The sequence below is a fragment of the Populus alba genome, chromosome 19 (assembly GCF_005239225.2).
Source record: "Populus alba chromosome 19, ASM523922v2, whole genome shotgun sequence".
Lineage (NCBI taxonomy): Eukaryota > Viridiplantae > Streptophyta > Magnoliopsida > Malpighiales > Salicaceae > Populus > Populus alba.
In genome coordinates, this window is record NC_133302.1 from 7681025 (window position 1) to 7704784 (window position 23760).

At 34.4% G+C, this 23760-nt stretch overlaps 3 protein-coding genes and 1 non-coding gene across 10 annotated transcripts; 1 reads left to right on the forward strand and 3 right to left on the reverse strand.

Annotated features, from left to right (window-relative positions):
• Nucleotides 1–4563: 4563 nt before the first annotated feature.
• On the reverse strand, nt 4564–9123 carry LOC118056943 (protein PHR1-LIKE 1). 5 transcript variants are annotated; one of them, XM_035069384.2, is made up of 9 exons: nt 8970–9123; nt 7963–8091; nt 7305–7808; nt 6938–7124; nt 6773–6849; nt 6646–6685; nt 6426–6474; nt 5564–5633; nt 4564–5344 (listed from the first exon to the last, which is right to left on the reverse strand). In XM_035069384.2, the coding sequence occupies exons 3-9, from the start codon at nt 7788–7790 to the stop codon at nt 4952–4954; spliced, it is 1302 nt and encodes a 433-aa protein (XP_034925275.1). In that variant the 5' UTR covers nt 7791–7808; nt 7963–8091; nt 8970–9123; the 3' UTR covers nt 4564–4951. The 5 variants fall into 5 exon arrangements, with proteins under 5 accessions (XP_034925275.1, XP_034925276.1, XP_034925272.1 ...); XM_035069385.2 differs by having other exon boundaries at nt 6426–6483; nt 6938–7079; nt 8970–9122; XM_035069381.2 differs by having other exon boundaries at nt 6426–6483; nt 8970–9122.
• Nucleotides 9124–13578: 4455 nt separating this feature from the next.
• TRNAA-UGC (transfer RNA alanine (anticodon UGC)) lies at nt 13579–13651 on the reverse strand. Its single transcript has one exon. It is a non-coding gene; the product is annotated as a tRNA-Ala (tRNA).
• A 335-nt stretch (nt 13652–13986) lies between these two features.
• LOC118056946 (uncharacterized) lies at nt 13987–17615 on the reverse strand. Of its 3 annotated transcripts, none has more exons than XM_035069392.2 (3): nt 16054–17615; nt 15621–15957; nt 13987–15402 (listed from the first exon to the last, which is right to left on the reverse strand). In XM_035069392.2, exons 1-2 carry the CDS (start codon nt 17456–17458, stop codon nt 15698–15700), a joined length of 1665 nt encoding a protein of 554 aa, XP_034925283.1. In that variant the 5' UTR covers nt 17459–17615; the 3' UTR covers nt 13987–15402; nt 15621–15697. The 3 variants fall into 3 exon arrangements, with proteins under 3 accessions (XP_034925283.1, XP_034925284.1, XP_034925282.1); XM_035069393.2 differs by having other exon boundaries at nt 15621–17252; nt 17389–17614; XM_035069391.2 differs by having other exon boundaries at nt 15621–17615.
• Nucleotides 17616–19353: 1738 nt separating this feature from the next.
• Nucleotides 19354–21649, forward strand: LOC118056966 (uncharacterized). The gene has a single exon (XM_035069420.2). The coding sequence runs from the start codon at nt 20305–20307 to the stop codon at nt 21391–21393; it is 1089 nt and encodes a 362-aa protein (XP_034925311.1). The 5' UTR covers nt 19354–20304; the 3' UTR covers nt 21394–21649.
• The last annotated feature ends 2111 nt before the right edge of the window (nt 21650–23760 follow it).

Below are 23760 nucleotides of genomic sequence, written 5' to 3' on the forward strand. Positions count from 1 at the left end.
TATTTTGAGTCGATTTAGAATCCTTCGAGTCATGATAAGTGATGGTGGAACATATTTTTGCAACAAGCCATTTGAATATTTAAGGAAGAAATATGAAATCACACATAAATCTACAAGTGAACAAGTAAACTTACTAATAGAGAAATCAAATAAATCTTAGAAAAAATAGTGAACCCTAATAAGAAAGATTGGTCTTTAAGACTTAATAATGCACTTTAAGCTTATCAAACTATTTTTAAAACATCATTAGGTATGTCACCTTATAGGCTAGTTTATGGAAAACCTTGTCACTTACCTATGAAAGTTGAACACAAAGTTTATTGGGTTATTAAAACTTTCAATTCAAACCTTGATGATACTAGTCAACTTGTGTAAGTTATAAATAAATGAAACTTGAGGGGAAAAAAATAATACATATGAGATTTCAAAAATTCATAAAGCAAGAATCAAGATGTTTCATGACATGATAATCTTAAGAAAAACATTTGATGCTAGTCAAAAGATTTTGCTTTATAATTCTCGACTCCATTTATTTTCTAAAAAGTTAAGATTTAGATGGAGCAGTCTATTTATTGTGAAACATGTGTATCCTTATGAGACATTTAATATCGAGAATCCAAAAAATAACGATGTTTTTAAAGTCAATGAACATTGTTTGAAAGCATACTTTGATAATTTTTCTAGAGAAAATAAATTCATTGGTTTTAATGATCATGTTTATAAAGACTGATTATTTTTTCTCACATTTTTTTGTTTTTTTTTGTGACTTTAGTTTTCCTAATCTCTTTCCAACCCTGGTCAAATGACAAATAACAATACTATATGACTCTTAAGTCAATTCTTTCATTTTCATGTTGTCACACCCGGACATCGCGGCGACCGATTAAAAAAATTAATCACATTTGAAAAAGAACAGAAATTTGGCATCTTATTCTTTTAGGGGAAAAGGTCTTGTTTAAGGAGTCGCCACCTAGTATTATTGTCATTAAGAACCCTAACTGGTCAACAGAGATTCTATGGTCCGGGACTGGTTACGCGAAATGGAATATGCTATCACCCCTTTAGCGTCCTACCTAAGGCTAGGCTGCATTGCTGGTTTTGTTTAAAATTGTTAAAGGTTTTGTTTGTGTTATTTATGGTCATCCTGTAATATTCCCGACTCTAGCGTCAGTGAATATTCACCTACGAATATTTCCAACTCTAGCGTTGGTAAATATTGTGTAACTTAAAAAGTACGGTATTCCTAACTTTGGCGCTAGTAAATAAATCCGTAAAATTCTGTATTAAAAGAAATGAAAACTATTTTTTTTATTTTCTCTTTTTATTTATGTATCCCAATCTCAAAACTAAAAAAAAGGGTCAGGTCACTGGTCCAAACCAGTGACCCGGTGTGGCCACTTTTGCATGCATGCGTGAACAATTCATGCATGCAAGCAACAATAATATGCTAATTAATTTAGCAAACAGGGAAAGAAGGAGAACTCACCTGGCGTTGCTGCGGCTTGGAGGCATAGCTGAGGGAGACGGTCTGGCGCTGCTCTCAGTTGAAGATCCGGCCTGCTACTCACGGCGGGGACAAGCTGCTGTCATGAAGGAGAGTTTTCGATGTTGCTTTAATAGAGGCTTGAAGAATATCTTGCTATCAATGGCTAGAGAGAAGGTGTTGTTTTTTCTGTTGGAAGGAAGATCTTTCGCCATTATTACTGTGTTGATGAAGACGCAATGTTCTTTCTAACGAAGAAGAAGTTGCACCGCGAGTCTGCTGGTGTGGACGTCGCGGGTGCAGAAGGAGAAGGAGCTGTTATTGCTTTTCAGAACTCACCGTGTCTATAGAAGAAAAAGCTGCACCGCTAGAGGACAAGAAACTACATCACAGGACTTTGGTATGGCGGTTGGACGTGAGGAGGAAGCTGAATGATGAGAGGAGGCAACATTGTTTGCTGCTATTGCGCTGCGATATTGGTGTTGCTCTAAATGCTGGACCGAAGAGAAGGGGTTGCTATTGTAGCTGAGTATAGAGAAAAACCTATCTCTGTTTTGCAGCTGCCTGTAGTTGGAACCATTGGGTTTTCAGGTTCTGATTCTCTATTGCTATTGGTAAATGGTTGAGGAAGAAAGAGAGTTGTTGATGGGGTGAGGCTGAGAGAGGGCTGGTTTGGGAGATGGTGGTAATGGCTTCGGTTGGCGGGGAGGGAAGGAAGAAAAAGGAAAATACCGAGGAGGGGAATGTATGGCTGTTTGAGACCAAGGAAGAAGAAAGGAAAAAGTGGGAGAGGGGGCAGCGGCGGCTAGTCTAGGATTCGGTCGCGCCCCCTCTTTTTTGTAATTTTTTTTTATACATTTCTGGTAATGGCCTTCTTCTCAGGTTTCCTCCGCCTATGAGGTCTCCTTTTCATACCCTGAGATCGGTATTTATAATGTCAGAGTCCCTTCGCGTGTGAGAAACCAAGTTTCAATCAAACTCATTCTCTTATTTGAAGTTTGAATTTGATTAAGAATCAAATTTGAAAGCGGATAACTATCATTATCTTGAAAACAAGGATTATCTTGAAGATAGAGATAAACTAACAAAAGCACATTGTAGTCCTTAATTTTCACACAAGTTGACAAATCACACTTTTCATCGAAATAAATCTCTGATCTTTTAATTTTACATTTTAAACCCTGTAAAAATTAAATTAAAATCCGATGGACCAAAATTGGATTACAACATATGTGATAACAAATATGTGTTTATACATTTATCAATCAATTGTTCAATTATTTGTTTCTTCTCTTTTCTTTATATCTCTTCTCCACCTCTCATATGAGAAATGGACACCACTCTCGAGAAATTAAAAAAGAATTTTCATGTTTTGCCTCAAGATGCAATAACAAAAAATTACCGTGTTAGGTATGAGATACTAAGGTTATTAATTCACCTTGGAATTCCTGAAAATATTCGTTGGATAAATGAAGTAAATGTAAGATTATCAAGAGTTTTTCAATTCTTTTATTTTACATATTCCTGAGATAGGTAAAAACACTTTTGCAAAAAAATATCATGTAAAATGACTGAATGTTTGTCACGGATGTGCTAAATGAACTTGAAAAGCACAATATCTTTTTGTAAGAATGATATCTATAAATCAAGAAAATAAACTACAATTCATTAAGGATTGCCTGAGTAAAGAGTTTTTAGATAATTTTTTATTGATTCTTAAGACTCATTTTAGTAGAGATATGCATATGTAATTCATTATTTATAATCTCAATTTCATAATGAATATGCTAGATACAGTCTCAGGAATCTAACTAAAAAAGATCTTATTTGTCAATTTTTTAAGGAAACTAGATAAGAAGCCTTTCCCTGATTTATAGAAGGTTTTTAAGCCATTCTTGGATATTAAACAAAGGGAAGATATGAACCAACATATAATTGTTCTGACAACAAAAAAAATCCCTCCAGCTGGAGGAACCACCAGAAAATCTGACCCATTATCTCGTTTCAGAGACATCAAGGTCTTCATACAGAATCAATGAATTGCTCATGCAATAAGGCATCATCCTCTTCCCTTGCCGGATCACCCTCTTACCCTACTTACAAATCCACCTTCTAGTTCCTGATCGAGCTACCATGTCATTTGTGATCGGTGTAGAGTTATTTCCTCGGGCTTTTCTGTCTACGATGGTAGAGAAAGTCGATTCAACCTGGATGCCAAACTGCTCTTTCAACTGATGAAAGTAGCCAAACATCAACAAGAAGAATTGTAGTGGATGCAAGCTGTAGCTCTCAGGTCCTGCCTACGGTTGCATGGACTGCAGATTCTTCCTTCACAAATCCTGTACAGAACTGCCATAAGAAATTCTCTACTAGTAAAACATCAAGTGTCACTGGATTGATCTCTATTGATTAGTGCCAAGTATCGGTCCTCTCCATCGAATCTCTATGCAAGATCTGCAAAGGTGTTTGGAAAGACTCCTACGTCTGCTTGGAGTGAAACTTTTGTTATTTTCATCCACAATGAATTCCACTACCACCTAATGTTGAGCATGAACACCATTTCCATTCGCCCTTCCATGTCCATTCATATGTTGAGGATGACTCTCGGGCGTGTAGTTTGTGAGAAGGAAAGAGATTTAGAACTATTTGCCAACAGCATGCTGTGTAACAAATATCTCGAAATAGTAATCAAACGTCATCTAATATCCTAATATCCTTTTTCTAAATGAACATTATACAAAGTTTGATCTATCAGGGAGACACTTCACTAGAGATATACTTGAATGCACGAGGATCCATTTAGCACTAGGCTTAACGAGGGATTTGAAAATCTGGTGAATTGTGGGAATTTTTATCCAAGTGATTATGAACAGGAGCATTATGCAAACGTAGAACAGCCTGTAATTGCTGAACTAGTTGAAGAAGCTGGTGAAGATCTTCAGTTAAAGATTGAAGAAATAAGAATAAGTTAAGAGGTCCCAACTGTTAGAAGCAATTCATAAGGGGAAATGGCCACAAGAGTTACATACCTGTAGACTTCTGTGATGATGTTTAAAATTACCTATGGTGTGGAGTGGTGATTGGCATGTTGAAACAATTGCATTTACCGTAATCCCGTAAACTGAATTGATACAACACCAGTTTACTTGAATTGCTGTTTCATTGTACGCTACAAATGCTTTCAATAACTAAGATTGCATGAGAACAGAAGTAAAAGGTCCACAACACTAGCATATACTGTTATCCCCTAAACTGAAAAATGTCACTAGTTAGGAAATTCGCTGTGGAGACTTTGATTCTTTGCTAGACGGACAGTGTTAACATATGCCATGACCATAAATGTTTACCCCAAAGAAAACATAACTTGAGCTCCAAACTTTCCTGGTCTTCAGTGACTCTGCATCATCTCATGGGACATGTAACTTCTATTAAGGCTTACTGCATCATCTCCAGGAGCGGTAAACATGTTCAATTGGATGCAGGATCGGCTGACAATGCTGTTGTTTCATCTGTTCTTGGTCGTTTCACTGGTGCTAAACTGGTCTTCTCTTCGTTTTTGTCTACAACCTGACAGTTTCGGTCCTCTGGTGCCTTTTGCTTTCTGCTTATGCTCTGGGAGCTTTCTTCTAGTAAAGCACTCGCATTACATGTGTCAAACCTTGTTTTGACACAGTCCAGATCTGAGGCTTCTAATTTGTCATTTGCAGGTGACTGCTCTAACTTTGATTCTTGAAGGGAAGGGTCGTTTTGGGAGGGGGGAGGAGCCTTTGACCTGTCACCCTCCATCTTTTTTTGTTTCTCAAACATCTCTTGAAGATACCTCCCCTGTTCCTCAATCCTCAATTGTAAATTTCTCTGGATCTATTGGGGATAAAACATCATTATCAGAACATGCCACGCAACAGCAGTTACAAAAACCATGCACGCATTTGTGCAATTTCCACTCCATGAAACTAATATTAATGGTTACCAACTTAACTAATGGTTAGCATTACACCTAGACTGTTCCATAAAAGGTAAAAGAAATTGGCATTTAAATTGTAAAACACGGACATAGAAGCTCAAATACCAATAGCATACCTCAAGTTGTTCGTGGAGTTGCTTCTGGACTTCCATTTGCAATCGCAAAGCTTCTGAGATCTCCATACTCCTGTTTTAGAACAATAGGCCAGCCTAAATTCAGCTTGATAGTCCATTGTTATAAAAAGCACTCTGGTTTATGAGTGAAGGAAAAATGATGTATTCATATTTTATCTGGTGAGATACTAAAGCACCTAAAGGAGAAGAACATTACTTTCCTTCAAGGATTCACAAAAACCAATCGACTCAAAAGTTGACAGGCTAAAGAAAAAGGAGTCCAAAGGTGGTTTTTATTACTTTCTAATCTAAACCTTTGTAGCTGCACAAACACCATAGTTTTTAGGAAATCTCCTTGAAACCAGAACTGAGAAAGTCATTTTCTCAAATGTCAGCCAGACATAAAAAAGCACATTCCCTTTCCACCCAACTCCTTCCTCACCTCTGCCTATCTATACTGTCCCCTCCTACGAGAAAAATAAGTGACGATAGAACAAGGGCATTTGGACCATCTGTTTGGTCTGTTTTGCTTTGTTATGTAATAATTTTTTAATACAGGGAACTTAAACACACACCAAAAAAAAATTTCTAATCATTGTCTGTACATTAGTCATAACCGCACTATTAATTCAGCTTTCATCTCAGAGGAAATCTAGTTGTTGTACATTGTATATTTGTAAAACCACTTGGAGATTCCGCCAGCCACCGTTCAAGGAGAAATATTAGAAACTAAAGTCAGAACTTGAAATAGATGAACTTCTATAACCAAACTAAGCGATATATATTGGATAACTTCGATAACTACAAAGGATTTGATACCAGAAAGGTTGATGTCACATTGAAACCATGATAGAGGATAACTTACGTCTTCAAGTCTAGAGATCTCATTTCTTCAACGGGACTCAACTTTTTGTCTGAAGTTCCTGACAATGGCACAATCATGTTTTTTTAGCCTTAATCCAACAATAAGAAATATAGGGTGACAAAGATACATACAACTACAAAAGGCTTTTGGATAAAGCATGTGCGAGAGGTTAGCAAAACTTGTGCATAATGTGAGAAAAGAAAAGGCAGTTAGGGGTTACCTTCAGATGACTCTGGTTTATATCTGGCTGTTCTGTACTTCTGAATTCAAAGATGATACAAGCTAAATAAGTAAAATATAAAACTAGATTTTTTGAGGAAACAGTACAAGGCAGGGGATTTACATACCTGGAGGTGGCTTTTGACGTGATAGATAGTCAAGCCTTCAACATTCATCTGCTTTAAGACACCCTTGGGAGTAGCCCCTGTAATTCAAAAATCAAAGTGAGCATGACAAGATGCACTCTAGTTTTTTCTGACATAAGCTACAATATAACAAGGAAGACTACGCACTTTCACTACCCCCAAGCTGATTGACAGCTTCCACAAAAGCCTCATGAAGTTCTGGTGTCCAGCGCATTCGAGATTTTGTTGGTGGTGCAGCCACCAGTGGATTAGTAACAGCACATACTTCTCCACTATGAGCAGTTTGATGCTGATGAATTAGGGATTGTTGGACTGAGTTATTAGGAGACGACATCTTGTATATTATATACAGTTTTAAGAAAATAAAAGTAACAAGAGAATGTGAAAAAAACAAGAATAAACATCAGATGGAGAAATTTTAAAAAAATGTTGGACACCAAGGAGGCATCTTTATGCTGTGTATGCTGCTAATTACTGTATAGTAACAAAAACCATAACAATAAGAGGAATAAACCTTCTGTTTGGAATCTTTCATGTTGACATCATTCAGAATTTCACTCCAATTTGGTTCCAGTTCATCATCAACAGAGATCAACTGATCTGCCCACTCTTGCCAGTCTATTCTCTTAGCATGATCCTCCGATGCAATGACACCAGCAGTGCTTTCCACCTGACCATTTTGGACAGGGACATTTTCAACGAAATTAATGAATTCCTGAAGTGGATCTGTAGGCCAGGAGAGATCCTTGTTGTCATCAGAGTGGTTAACGAATGCTGTGGATTGCCCTTCTGAAAGAGAATAATGGGTTGGTGGAAAATTTCCTCCATCCCTTAGTGACTGAGAAATGAATGGAGAATTACGAGACTGCTTTCCTTGTGGTGAAACTGCTGAAACACTCATATCATTTGTAAATCTAGACGATGATGAAACCAAGTGCCCAACACTCCCATTACCAGAACTCAATGGTGATGCCTGCTGAGATGCTGGATTTCTAATCATTTCCCTTACTGAAGAAACCTGAAAAGAACCAATCAATTTGGCATACTTTTCTTCAACAGTACTAGGAAGAACTAGAGAAGATGACGACATCAACTCAGAAACACTGAAGTTTCCCAGCTGATTTACACCTAAACATGAGTAACTAAGGCAGCGAATGAAACTTGGCTCACACCTTATCACCGAGCGACAAACGCAGAGAATGAAACCAGCGCCGGCAACACAAACAGCAGACACAAATTTAAATGTTTCCCATCATGGAACAAATAGAAGACACACCAGGAATGAAATTTGATTCTGGCACCTGTGAGAAGAAAAAGACCAAATCTAAAATGGTGACATTCATTCTGGTCACCAAAGCTGTTAGCCTACGGCATTTCAGAAATTATACAGCCTACTTCACAGGAGCTGTAAAGTGTATGCAGCTAAATACATTACTAAAGGACATCGAAAAGCAAGTTAGTTCAGTGAGATAAGATTGGAATTGAAACAGTCGGTCTCAATATCTCATCAATTTAAGTCAACATGTGTTGGAAACATGAAATATCATAAGGAATTAAGAAAGCAAAATTGTTCAGATGATAATAGTCACATAAACACTTGAGAAAGAATTATCTGTGAAAACTGGGGGAAAAAAAGCAACAAAAACAAAGACACGATCCTATAAATCAATCACACTACACAATCCAACTCAATCAGTTACAGTTAGCCCAAAACCAAATAACATCCATACAGACACCCTAGAAACTAAAATCTGCAGTAGTCAGTAGCATAAACCATCAAAAACTCCATCGCTGGTAGAGATGATCGTCAAGCTCAACACATCAAAACCACAATTTCCACACACAAAAAAGAAAAAAACAATACCAACCACCCCAAAACAACTCCCATCACTGAATTCGACTCAAGATGAATCAAATCACATTAAAACACCATGACCAAAAAAAATCAAAGTAAACCCACAACACAAAAGGGCAATAAATGAGCTAGCAATCCAACTCACTCAGCCAAAACCTCATGAAAAACACAATGAAATTGACTAAAAGAAAAAAAAAACAAAAAATCTGGGCATCAATCTTTATTAGCTAAAACAAACAATATCATCAAGATTTCATGATGATTCACATAAAGTATAGAACTTCAAACCCAAAAAAAGCTCTAAATAGGCTCATAAAAACTCACCAAAAGCTGAATGAAAGCAAAGATTGAAGCTTTCTCTACTATTGGATAAGAACTCAATATTCTGGAAGAAGAAGAATATTGAAAAAGGACGCAAACTTTTGTCTTCTAAATTTCAGGAAACTCACAAAACAAAACTCTCTCTTGTTGTCTTTCAATCATGAGAGTGTAATTTTGTTTTCTAGTGTGTGTTAGGTAATACAAATGTATGTCTTCAGGTTTTGTCTCATTACGTTTCAACCGTTGATTTTGATTTGAGATGGTTTGATGGATTTTCGGGTTAGTTTGGAGGGTCATGTTTGGAGGACGCAGAGAGGGAAACTGTGTGGTGGTGTGTGGGAATTTGACGGCTGCTAAAAAAAACATGGTGGGGCCTAGCTTAATTGTTTGTTTCTTCCTGTACAGAACTGTTTGCCAATAGCTGTCTGTCTTGGTATTTTTAAAATATTTTAAAACAATTATTATTATATTTTAAATTTTAAATTATTATTTTTATATTGATTTGATGATATTAAAAATTAAAAAATATATATTATTTTAATATATTTTTTAAAAAAAAAACTATTACAATACTAAAACAGATTAAGTGTTAAATTTTTTAAGCTTTTTATGTAAGTTTGTCTGTTTATTATTATGATGAAGAATATTTTTTAAAAATATTTTTTTTTTAAATATATTTTTTAGATTTTTTTTTATTTTTGTTAGCAATATATTAAAACCATTAACAATATTATAAAAAAATATTAATTTGATTTTTTTCAAGCCAAACACATTCAAATTTAAAAAAACAAAAACAAACAATCTTAACTTCAATTATTAAAAACTTGGCAAAATCAACTAAATTTAACTAAGCTAATGTCTTAATTAATTTAACTAGAATTTGATCCAAATTAAATTATAGCATTTCTATCTTGAAACGGAAAAGAAAATACATTGTTTACCTTCCATGACAAAAAGATAATTAATCGGAAGAAAATTGTGGCTAGCAAAGTCTTATAGGTACTCACAAAAATTCTTTTCTAATTATAATTTAGGTTGCAAATTCACAAACTTTCCTTGCTTGGTTTGTTGGTTTTAAATTTAGACGATTTTTGTCACTTGAAATTTATTACAAAATTTGGATTGTTGTTAATTCATTGAGAAAATTACTTTGTTATCACCTCAATCCAGCGGCAGAAGCTGCCCCTACCCCTGCAAGGAAATATTTTTTTGCAGTCCTTTTCTTATCAATGTTTATAATTTTAGTAGTAAAATAATTGAATTTTTAATCCTTTTAGAATAATTCTTTTAATTTGACCCCTTACCCCCTTAATTTATTTATTTATTTATTGCTCCCTCAGTCGCACTTGAATTAAAATCCAAGTTTGATTTAGACATTACATGAGAAATTCTTTTATTTGAAAAACATATTCATGCAGCCTAATTTTTTAATCTACAAGTAGATTTATTGATTCATCAAAAACAAGTTCTAAAAAACCCAATACAAATCTCAAATGATTGTGCTTTTTTCTATTTTATTTTACTTTATAGCATAGTTTTGAAACCCTGCCGACTCAGGGCTAGGAACCAAGCCAGGTTGAAGAAAAAAAACAGGGGAAGAAAAAAACCCGGTGTGACCCGGGAAGCCCGGCCACCCCAAGGTTGGAACCGGACCGGATTGAAGAAAAAACAAGGAAAGAAAAAACCGATGTCACCCAATTAACCCGTAAGACCCGGTCAAAAACTTGGTTGTAACCCGTTGACTTTTGTTTTGTTTTGTTTTTTTTTTTTACTAAAATGATGTCGTTTTGATTTAAAAAAAAAAAACTAATCTGAGTAACTCAATCAAAACATGAAACTCAAATCTTGGACAGAACCAGATCTAAAACCTATGATTTATAGCCTCTAACTCAAAAATGCCTTCTATTTACTTGAAACTACATTCACTGAACTTGATGAAGGCAGTGACTTGGTGCAAGACCAAGATATGAGTAAAATAGGTTAACTAAAATTAATTAGTTTTTTTATATAAAAAAATCAAAACAAAAAAAATTAAAAACCTGTTTTAACTTGTCACAAGTCAACCAAATTAATTTTGAGTTGATTTATCACTTAATAATTTTTTTTTATTTAAATGATCAAAAACATGTTATTAGACAATACATTTATTCTATTAAATATAAAAATTATGTCAATTACATAATAAAAAAAGATCAATTTATTTTACGCAATCCATATCTTTTAAATATAAATTTCAAAAATTCTTAATTAGTGATTTGAGATCATTATTGAAAATTAAATAATTGAACAGTTTATAATTTTCAACAACCAAACTTTTAAAAAATTATTAACAAATAAAAAAATTAAATTTTCAAAAATAAATTCCCGATAATTTTAGATCCCTTTAACAAGGTTTCGGAAACTTTCAAATAATATTATTTTATTATTTATATTACGTGGACGACAATTTACTAATTTAGTAGCCCGGCATTTATGAAGGTCACAAACAACGTAGTCAATTATTACAAGACAGAGATGATGATTTCTTCATATTTACCAACCGTACTGCTTTGTCACAAAATCAGTCAAAGACAACGACGACATCATGATTGTGTGTATGTGTGGTTGTGGAGCTTTGACCATGGCAGACCTTGTTCAACATTTACATTTTGATTTTTCATACTGTGTTTATTTGTTATTTAAAAATATATTTAATTTTAAAAAATTATTAAATTAATAATTTCTAGTATTTTTTTAATAGTTTTGATATATTGATATTAAAATTTTTTAAAAATATTTTAATATATTTTTAAATAAAAATACTCCCTATTCGTTTTTGCGTTTCAAAAACGCTATTTTTAAAAAAAATCAAAAAAAAATATTATTTTTTTTTTTTTTTATTTAAATTTTTTTTTTGTGTTTTTAAATCATTTTGATTCGTTAATATTAAAAATAATTTTTAAAAAATATTATTTTAATATATTTCAAGTGAAAAACACTTTGAAAAAAAACTAAACTTTTAAACATGAAAAAATATTTTATTTTATAATTGAAGTATGAAAACACGAGGTTTTTCTTTTTCTACATTTTTTATTTTATTTTATAACTGTTAGGGTATATTAGATTCATTTTTTGCATAGTGAAACTAAATCTTCCAAACAATTATAAATAACATTATTGATTATTGAAAAATTTATATGATGGAATATTTGAGTTTTGTAGAAAGTTAATTTCTAACACGAATTTTTTCGTATTTGGTTAATTTTTCCAACATAATTTTCTAGGGGAATTTCAGTTAGAATTTTTTTCCTTATTAATTTATTTAAAAAGATTAGTTAAAAATAATAATTTCATCGGGAATTAATAAAATTTCATCGGAAACATAAATACAAAAATAATATATATTTGAAATTAAAAAAATTTATGAAATACAAAAATAATTATGGGAAATTAGAAAGCTCTTATTTTTAGTTGGTAATTAATTTACATGTTTGTCTTTTTTAGTGCCACTTAATCTTTATTTTTCGTTGGTAATTAATTCAAGGTTTCTACATCTTAAAATATAGACTCTTATAGTATTTAATGTAAAAAGTGATAAGAAAGAGAAATTCATAACAACTCTTGCAAAAAAAAATTGAATGAAGATTTGTATAATATATTTGCTGTTTATTTTTTTTATTCAAATAAAAGCACAATTGATTTCTTTGATACAATTTTAAATGGATTTTATAAAAATAACAAAGTAATTCAAATTATAAATTGAGGAGAACGTTTGGGAACACGGTGCAAACCGTGTTTTCAAAAAAATTAATTTTTTTCAGTGAAAAATTTAATTTTTTTGTATGTTTTGGATTGTTTTGATGCATTGATTTAAAAAATAATTTTTATATATTTCAGCATGAAAAGTACTTTGAAAAGTAACCACAACTACATTTCCAAACAGGTTTGTACAAATTAGGTGTTAAATGCATTGATATTGTGAGTGAAAGAAAAATTAACAAAAGAATTTCAATTATGAATAGGTTTGTTAGAGTTGAGTGTTAATTATATTATGATTTGAGTCAATTCTTCCATTGGTGTTTGACCTAATGGCATTTTTTTTCACATACATTAATAACAATATTGGTAAGGTTAATTACATTAATTAACATAGATTATCATACAAAGAAATAATTGTATTAGTGTAATACACAAGTTATACATATTATGATTTAAATTATTTTTATAATCAAATTAAAAAATCTACAAACAATCAAATATTAGACAATTTTGTAATGGGATGAAACAACAAGATAAAACCCTTTTTAATGTAGAAGTCATCATCCGTCATCTGACATTATACATGACACGAAATCCATAATATTATCGATCAAATAAAAAACAATCAAACATGATCATAAATCTTCTTAATAATATTTAACCATCAATTATATCATAAATAGCGTTGCATTTAGGAGGAAATCAATCATCAGAATTATCAATTGATCTTACTAAGAAAATTCTAACTTCTTGTCATAATCAATCATCATGATCATCAAAAATTATTACAAGGAGGGGGAAATGAGGAATTCTGGAACCTATAAGGAAAGAATATGCAGAAATTGTTGGAAAATAGTAATAAAATAAAAACAATTGGAGATGCAGGGTATCGAACCCTGTACCTCTCGCATGCAAAGCGAGCGCTCTACCATTTGAGCTACATCCCCCACACGCAATTGAAGGCAGCTAGGATTATTTATCTATGACTTAATCGATGTCCCACACGTAAAACACAGGTTTTTTAGAGCACACCAGTTAAGGGGGAAGGCATAAATACAGTACCGTGAGAGAACAAAGATGGGTGTTTAAACGCGGAAGAAAAGGAAGATACAAAAATGGCGCCCCAGCCATAAGGCTATGAGGTTACCGGCCCTGATGAAAAGCAGAACATTGCCGATCAGAAACAGCTCAACATCTCTCATCGGACATTGCATCTCAAAGGCCTCAATAAAATGAAATACACCAGCACAAAAACATCGTTGTGCTTCTGACCATCTTAGACTTGACAGAAGCAAATATGTATATTGATAGAAAAGTACCCTATAGTATCAGAGAACAGGGGAAGGAGTACAATACAGGAGAAAAGAGACTTCACCAAAAAACAAAAGCAGAGAAGAACCATCCAAAAACAACAGAAGAAAGACATCAAAACTCTCCAATTTCACTGCAAACCTGCTGAAGAAAATCTCTTGAGAGTGACAGCACCAACTTTAAGCTAGTAGAAAAAAAAAAATTCTAATGTTTCCCTCCTGCCAAAGATTCCAAATCAATGAAAAAGCACAGTACCACAAGACTTCCTCCTTATAAACTCCCAACACCCTCAAACCTTTGTTAAAAGCAGCTCTTATAAGGTATAGAACACTCAAGAATATCCAGATACTTTGAAAACCCTATCCCAAAGTATAATATCAATTGAGGCTATTACTGATAGACATCACAGCCAAAGTTGTTACATAATGATTACCTATCATGTGTTATGACTGCGTCACAGAAAATGCAGCAACCTATTGGGATATAAAAAAGTCGAATAGAATCTTATTGACAGTTTAAGCTACTACTTGTCTGTCTGCCTTGATGGCTGTGTGTGCGCCACATAAGCTAATTATCTGACAATAGGCCATTGAGGAAAGAACCTAGCCCGTAATTCCAATTCCATTTTCCTGCAAAGGCAAAATTCTCTTAGAAGGGAGGTATGCCTTGGTATTAGAGTCATATAGACTTGAATCATATAAGCAATGGCAGTTATAGTTAACTTCTACTGCCACTTGGAAGATACAAGATTGTCTTCATTTATTGGATGCCATTTTTTCCTTATTGCCAAAGTGTAAGGTCGGAAGTTTGGCCTGCATAGAGTGCTTCCCTTTACTGGAACTAGCTTGATCTTTGTCAAATTCTATCACCCCCTTCTGCTTGTCTTTGTTTTGAATACTGCCATCTTGATGACAAGAATTTGCATCAACTCTTCAGCGTCATCTGATCAAGAAAAGGAATAAAAGACCTCTTCTTATGTGAAACTCCGTTCTTCAGAACAAGATGAGGCACTGAATTCATTGTCAGTGGAGTCTGCCGCCCCTTCCGCATCTGAAAAGTCTGACAATTCTCTGCTATCAAATCCTGACACAAGAGGATGATCTAATAACAACATCTCAGCAGACAATCTGAACAAAGGCTTCCTCACTAGACATCTCTCGCGTCCTTGGAAACATCAGGAGGAATTTTCATCAATTCATGAGCAATCTTTCTCAGAAGTTCTTCTGTGGTGGTTTCAGGATTGAAATCCCGAACTGGCTTCCCTATAAGCATCGCAAAAACTATGCATCCAAGATCCCAGATGTCAGAGGGAGCCTCCAGCACATAGCAAGACTTGCTTGGTAAACATCTTGTAGGCGATTGCATAACAACAACTTTTTGCTGGCTACTGAAAACATAATATAGAAATCTGATTCAATGCAAGGCCAGAACCATTCATCAAGATGAACTATTAGTTTAGCAATTCCAATGATTTAGTGGCAAATAACCGGTGTCATTGTTAAGATGTTGACAAGATTGAACTAAAAATAACTTCCACACTAACAAAAAAATACTTGATATTTGCCACATGAATTCGCAGCATGGAGAAATAAAAATTTACATCACCTTTTCACCTTGACGAACTTCATGTAAGCCTAGATACTTCTTCAGAACAAGATTGTCTTCATTCGATAACAGATCTTCTACCAAGCTGTGGTTCCCTCATCTGCAACAAAACCTTTGTCTCTCATTTCACCAATAAGTTGCACTGCCCTTGATTCATCCTTGTGCTGGAGAAATCCTCTGATAATAACATTATAGGAAAATTCATTTGGAGGGCAGCCATCCCCCTCCATCTTTCGGAAAGCTTCCAATGCTTCATCCAACAATCCTTCTTTACAAAGCCCATTTATTATTGTTGTGTATATCTGAACATCAGGCTGCAACCCTTGGACAAAGAGTTCTGAAAATAGTTTCCTAGCATGGTTAAGATTACCAGATTTGCACATGGAATCAATCAAGATGGTATACATCACCAGATTAGGCTTCAAGTATGTACCTTGCATTGCTCGAAACAGTCTGAATGCCTTACCAAGATACCCTTGTTTGCAAAAGCCTTCGAGCAATACTGAGTAAGTACATAAATCTGGGAGGTATCCATTAGTGTGCATAGTCTTGAAAAGCTCTCGTGCTTCCCTAAGCTTGCCTGATTGGCAAAAGGCATGAATAAGAGTAGTGTAACTAACAGTGTTCGGAGTTAAGCCTTGATGAATCATTTCATTAAAAAGCTGCTTGGCCTCATCTATCCTTTTGACCATACAATATCCATTAATTAAGATGCTATAACTAAAAACATCTGGTTTACAACCCCTGGTTATCATGACATCAAACAGCTTTCTAGCTTCAACAACTTCCATCTGCAAGGAATATCCATGCATCAATGAATTGTAAGTAATAACGTTAGGCTCCACGCCCATTTCAGTCATTGTTTTTAACACACCTTGAGCCTCTAAAACATTGCCTTCTTTACAGAATATATCAATCAATAGGCTGAAGATGACAATATCTGGCATGATATTCAAACTCTTCATTTCATTTAGCATTGCCGAAGCCTCCTTCCATCTGCTGAAACTGCATAAGCCCTGGATTAAAGAGGTGTAACTGACAACTGTTGGGAAAATGCCTTTAGCCTTCATGTAAGAGAAGATATCCAAGGCGTCATTCACCAGCCTATCTTTGCAAAGACTGTCAATGAGTGTACTGTATGTCACCACGTCCGGCTGGCAGCCCGCCTCTCCCATTTTCTTAATCAATCCAGCGGCCGCCGCAGTTTCCCCATTCTTACATAAGCCATTTATAATCGCAGTATAAGTGTAGACATCAGGTTGACACCCTCTTGCTACCATGTCATCAAATAATTCCAGGGCTTGGGCAAATTCACCCGCTTTACAGAGCCCATTGATTAAGGTGGTAAAGGTGATAATAGTGGGTTGAAGACCAAGTTTTATGACTTTGGCCAAGACAGAGAACCCCAGATCAACATGTTGCATCAGGCAGAAGCAATTGATCAGGATATTAAGCGTACAAGTATTAGGAGAGAGCCCAGCTAATTCCATTTGTTTGGAAAGGGAAATCACAGCATCGTAGTACTGTCTCATTCTGACAATTGCAGACAATAATTTGTTGAATTGGATGATACAAGGCAGGGGTTTCCTATGAAGCATGTGATTGAAAGAAGCAAGGGCATCATCAATGTTTCTAAAAGAAGAAGAAGCATCATCATTTTTGTGTTTATATCTACTTCTACTATTACTGCTACTGGTAAAAGAAGAAATGGAGTTGTAGTGGTTGGTAGACGAGAGTGATGAAGTGATTGGAGATAGAAGAATCATACCCATTATTTTCATATGGCATCGCTGAATAAAAAAGGCTTCTGAACCTCGACGTCTCGCCGCCGCCGACATCGACCTTCCGCTGTGTTCTTCCTTCTCCTTGTTGTCTGGTTTTTTATTGAACAAAACGACATGTACACTTTGCAACAAATCTGGAAGAATGAAGAAAGGGTTTTGGTAGTTTTACTGCCCAAAACGACAGAGACTCTCTCTCTCTATCTGACAAGGAATGCAGAAGCTTGGGGAAGATAATTAGTGGGGATGAACGGTTGGGATCATACCTGGGGACGTGGACGGCTTGATTTACCTGGCAAAGGAAATGCTGACACAATCAGGTCCATATTTACTTATAATTTTTAAAGCTTTTCAAAGTGCTCTTAAGAAATAAGAATATGTTATAAAAGGTGTTTCTAAAAAACTATTATTTTTTTATTTGTAAATTATTTAGATATGTTAATATAAAAAAATATTTTTTTTTAAAATAAAAATATATATTATTATAATATTTTTTTAATTAAAAAAAAACTATTATTACTTTCTCCAAAAACCCCTAAGTCTTTTTAGTTCAAATTATTTCATTCTATTAGAATTTTGATTTAAATTTTTTTCAATTCAGTTACTGCTAATAGCCTTTTTATTAAAAATAGAAATTCCGGGTAATTCGTATTTTTAAAAAAATTAATTTTTTTTATTAAAAATTAAATTTTTATATATATTTTAAATTATTTTGATATATAATCTTAAAAATATTTTTTAAAAAAATACAAATAATATTATTTTAATGTATTTTGATATAAATTTTTTTTAAAAAAATAATCACAATTGTAACCACACTTCAAACTTATAAACTCAACTTAGAATTAATTCTAAACAGAGACACAAAGTGGATTGATTTTTAGTATATTTCATAACTTGATGGTCTATTATGTTGCACTTAGATTTATTCTTTATTTTGTAATTTATCATCATCTTTTTTTTAATTTTGTACCATATGTTCACAATTAAAAGCTTCATATTAATTAACTTATATAAATATAAATATCAGGATAATAAGCCTAAACATATTTTTGGGTAGAGTTCAGAGTTTTTAAAAATTAAATGAATTAGGCAGCAGGCATGAACCGGGCCTGTGAGAAAATATTTATTTTTCTCTTCACTCCTAAACGGAGTTGATTTATAAATATGAATTGAACAGGGGTAAAGGGGTTTTTATATAATTTTTGGCATAGTAAAATTATTTAATTACCTTTTAAAATAAAGAATTTTTCTAAATCTTGTTTGAGAGGTTTTATTATTTTTTTTATTTTTTTTAAATTATAAAATGATTTATTTGATGTTAAAAGATAAATTTTTATAATCTAAGTCCAGAGATATTTTATTTGAGATGATTTATAAAATTTTTTTTTTTTTTAATTTCATCCCTCTTTTTATTTTTGTTATCTTTTATATTTAATTTCAATATTATATTTTTTTTATTTTTGAGATGATTTTTATTTTTTTTATATATAATTTCATCATTTTAAAGTTTTTTCTTCAATTTTTTTTTTATAAGATTTTTTTACTAATTTTAATAATGACTTGGGTTTATTTTGGGGTATCTTTTTATTTATTATTATTTATTAATTTTTTAGATATTTTATTTTTTTAATTATGTTAAATTAATTAATTAAATATAAACATAAAATATTCATCACATAATATTTTATTTATTTTATTTTTTAGATTATTACTCTAACAACTAATGAGATTTTTTTATTATTATTATAAACCCTTTCAAAATAACATTTGAATCGTCTCAATAAACGTTTTTTAATGATTAACAGTACTCACGATATGTCTCTAATGGGTTTTGTTTTTTCTCCTCCTCCATGCATGATATTTATTTTGGGTTAATTATTGCTTTTTTGTAAACATTATTTACAATTTTTTTTCTAAATCATATTTTTAAATTAAACAGGATTATTAAACCCAGATCTTGTATGTTTCTTGCTTCTCCAAAGAACCAGTGCGCCTTTAACATAGTTTCTACCTGGCCGGCCTGTCTAGTGAGCTACCAAAAGGAAAAGAATTTGTTGAGCAAAAGTGTGGGGCAATGTTCTTCAGTCTTCGCTCTACCCTCCCTAATCGCTATTAGGGTTTTGTGTCCTAACATCTAAAGGTTAGCAGGTGACAAAGATTAGCTCGTTTTGGTTGCATCCTTCGACTCCTTGCAATGGCTTTGGAAGGAGCAATGGAGGAAGAAGTTTCAGGTGCAGGAGAGGGATGCTTGACACAGGTAGTAGCTAGGGTTCCGGTATCTAGAGCAAAATGGTTGCTTTTAACTCAGATCTAGAATCATTGAGGATCCGACTCACCGCACTTCTTCCATTCCTACTGATCTCTATATCCTTCCCAGGCCATGTCTTGCTCCTCTGTCATTTCCATCAGAGAAGAGCGATGTTGGCACCAAGGAAAAGGCTCTGCTAAATAGTCTTCTTTGGTGTCAAATATGGGACCTAATTGTTTGAACATTTCGTTAAATGTGGAGGGTTTCGATGTCTTCTCGATTTTGTTCTTCAGGTTCTTCTACCTTACTGTTTTTAGCTATATTCATCATTGACCGATAAATTGTAGGTCGAATCTTCCAAGTCTCAGGTGCTTGTCATCTGAATTTAATGGAGAAGGAGACAAACTCGCAGAGAATTCTGTCAAATTGTAACACAATCAAGGTCTAAAAATAGACTTTATATGACTATTTTCCCCCTTTCATTTCGCTGCACCCCATGAACTATAACCCGACAAAACTCCTTCAAGTGTTTCTTCAATTTCATCTATGATCATTGTGTCCCTTCTACGCTGGCGAGGGGCAAGACTAGCGAAGAGGCTACCATTCTCGCCCTCCAGCCAGCGCTAGCCCCACGACCATAGGAACAATCAGTATGACTTCTAATGCGCACCCTTTTCAGCTCTTAGAAATCAATGTTATATCAGGCCAAGACCTGGCTCCTGTGTCCAAATCTATGCGTACTTATGCAGTAGCTTGGGTGCATCCAGGAAGGAAACTGTCTACCAAGGTTGACCAAAATGGCCACATCAATCCTCAATGGAATGAGAAGTTTGTGTTCCGCGTTGATGACACGTTCATAAATGCTGAGAACTCTTCTATCATGATAGAAATTTATGCCGCGGCATGGTTACGGGATGTTCAGATCGGGTCTGTAAGAGTTCTGATAAGCAACTTGTTTCCTTCTAACAACAACAAAATGCGCTTTGTTGCACTTCAGGTTCGCCGCCCATCGGGAAGACCTCAAGGGATCCTTAACATGGGGGTGCAGGTGCTGGACAGCACAATGCGCAGCATGCCTTTATATACAGAACTTAGTGCGTCTGCAGTTGGCTTCAATGACCTCATTAATGCCAAAACCAACGGGAAAGACCTTGAAGAAAAGGGTGCAAAATTGCGACGCACACAGAGTGACCGAACTGACCACACCACCACGGATGAATCTGGACTGAAAGAGGGTGGTGTCAGGTCACTTGGTGGCTCGTTGATTAACTCTTCGGTGGCTAAACCTAGTGTTAAAGACAATGGCAATGGCAATGGCAGCATGGTCAATGGATCTCTTTGCTCTGATGTGGGGCCTTCTGCGTCTGTTGTGGCAGCAGCAATTGCTAAAGGATTGATTAAAACACCAGCAAATGCTGGTCAACAAGATACAGATGGTGCAGGGAGCTCTATTCTTGAGGATTGGACAGAAAATGATAGTGCCGAAGGCCTAAGAACAAAGCTTGAGAGATGGAGAACAGAACTTCCTCCAGTTTACGATAATGATCTTCGGAAGATGCAATCGAGAAGCAGAAACAAGAAGCACAGGCGCAGGTCAGAAGGTGGGCGGTTGTTTTCATGTTTTGGCAATGCCTTCGGGTGTGAAATTTCCATTACTTGCGGTGGGAGCAATAACAAGAAAAGGTATGGAAATCACAAGGTCTGTCATCTCAGCTCTGTGGACAGTCAATCATATTTATAAGATGACAACGAGAGTTTTTTGTCCCGTCTCTTCTTAGCACAAAACGAAAGTTGGAAATGACTTGAAATAAGTCATGGTGCTTGTACGTCTTTTTCTTTAATGGTGCCTGGTTGCTAGTAGACATTTTGCTTCTGTGTACTGTAAGAGAAAAGGTTGTTTATTTGTACATGATGAATGATGTACTTATTGTTTGTTGGGGATTTTTGTGCACAATCCTATTGGCCAAGGCTGGAGAAGGAGGATTTGCACTATAATATCAAAGGATAATAGATATCTGTTTTTCTTTTTTGCAATTTTTCTATCGTTTCTCTTGTTAATTTGCTATTTCTTCTGGAGACACAAGGAAACTTTAGAAGCACAAGCCCTCAATTTCCCTTCTGTTGAGTTACAATTTCACTTGTCAATGATAATGGCAGGGGCAGCCAGGTAAGGTTTATACAATACGACTGTAAATCTGCCTTCTCTTCAGGGCACACAGGCCTCATCACCTGATGAAATAGTCCACCCGCTAAATGACAATGGTCTGCTGTCAAACCCTGAAACCAAAACACTCTGACATCATTATTGGTGTGGACAGGATAGATGATTTTTCAAGCCTGTTTTTCTACATCATTTCCAGTGCTCCTTTTTTGGCTAGTTTTTCTTCCCCTAAGAATCCTTGATTGCTTGAGTATAAATTCATTTACAATGACAGAATCCTGCATTTTCAAAGAAAGAGTCAATGGGAGGGAAATAAATGCACCAATTCTAGGTAGTGCCATAAGCTGACAAAACTTTCTAACAACTTGCAATGTAAACCAAAGAAATCGGCAAAAGCTATCTCTCAGTGATCTCGACAGATGCATCTTGATTCCTTTGGCCCTCACCAAACCTTGGCCTTTTCTAAACCATGCAGCAAATAGCACCAACCACATATACAGTCGACAGAAAAAGCAAGTGTATTCTACAACTATAATAAGTTATGACACTTGCAAGAAATGTAGAGAAAAGTCAGACATATGAGCACAGATACCTTCCAGCCCCTCTCCCATGGCTAATAGTGATTCAAAATCCAAGCCTCTGAATGAAGAATCAAGAATAATCGCCGAGTATAGAGAGTGTAGGCGGAACCATGCCATCTTGACTGGTGGCCATGCTGTTGATGGTTGTGGAGAGTTCACTCCAAATGGAGATCAAGGTACTAAAGAAGCTTTCATCTGTGAAGCTTGTGGTTGCCATAGAAACTTTCATAGAAAACAGGTGATCATGAGGAATGGTACCATTCTTCTTGATACTCATCATTCACCTCCTCCTCCATATGGAGCTCCATATACCTCTGTCAGCGATGAAGAGTCCCTGTATAATGGAAGCAGCTCTGAGAAGAAAACGAAGGCAAGAAAAAGGCCTAAGAGAGGCACCTCAATGCGCAACAAGAAATGAGGTGAGGCCATTTTCTTCACCCACCACAATAAATTAGACTTCTCTGGTCAGCTTCAAAGGTCGTAATGTTACCCCACATAGTGGAAGGTCATAAGTCTCTCTAATGAAGACTACACTATAATTCCGTTAAATAATCATGCATTTGCCAAAAGAGGAGGCAGCTCCACCAAAAATTACAGCAAATGATGAAGAGATGTTGAGCAGCTTGTATGGAATTCTTGTTTTGTTTGGGATCGTTAGTTACAAAATCTCACATACCTAGTGGTTTAACTCAAGGACTTTTTTTTATCTAAAATTCTGCTCGAACCTAATTTCATGTTTAATCTTTTTTTTTTTTTTTTTTTTTATCAAAACAACTTTATTTTAATAAAATAACAAAATGACATTGTTTCAATTTTATAATTAAATAAAATATCAAATTACATCATTTTAATAAATAAATAAAAGTTGTTGGTGGCATCTGCATCATTAAAAAAACACATGTGAGGCACTTCTTGAAAATCAAATCTAGCAATCTGTTATATAACTAAATGCGCAGTCATGCCCTCTTTAACATGAAGCAGCACATGTAAACATATCATTGTTGGATTGCCATCAATTATTAAATATATTTTTCTTTTATTTTCTCTGCAAAATGCACAATTATCTTTTCTTTGTTTGTTATTTGCTTGGGTTGACATTATTGTTGTTGTTGTTCATAACCTTTTCATAACCTTCCAAATAAACTTGGTCTTACAGCCATATTAAACCCAATTCACTTAAGTTTGGTAGGGCCTATAATGACTATCAGATTCAATTCATCTGGATCTGATCTTTAGACGCTTAAAACATTCTTTATACACTTAATATTTTTTTATATTTTAAAAAAAAAATTAATATTGATTTGCTTGAAGAGTGAGTCAATATACTTTTATTTGTGTATATGTGGAGAGAGAGAGATTTCAACAC

Excerpts from the sequence above, each read along its gene's own strand:
- LOC118056943 (XM_035069381.2), bottom strand. The coding sequence starts at position 7,790 with ATGATTAGAAATCCAGCATCTCAGCAGGCATCACCATTGAGTTCTGGT. Across the intron at positions 6,850-6,937 it reads TCAGCTTGGGGGTAGTGAAA|GGGCTACTCCCAAGGGTGTC; the intron begins GTGCGTAGTCTT and ends TTTGAATTACAG. Across the intron at positions 5,345-5,563 it reads AACTCCACGAACAACTTGAG|ATCCAGAGAAATTTACAATT; the intron begins GTATGCTATTGG and ends TATCCCCAATAG.
- LOC118056946 (XM_035069391.2), bottom strand. The coding sequence starts at position 17,458 with ATGTCGGCGGCGGCGAGACGTCGAGGTTCAGAAGCCTTTTTTATTCAG.
- LOC118056966 (XM_035069420.2), top strand. The coding sequence starts at position 20,305 with ATGACTTCTAATGCGCACCCTTTTCAGCTCTTAGAAATCAATGTTATA.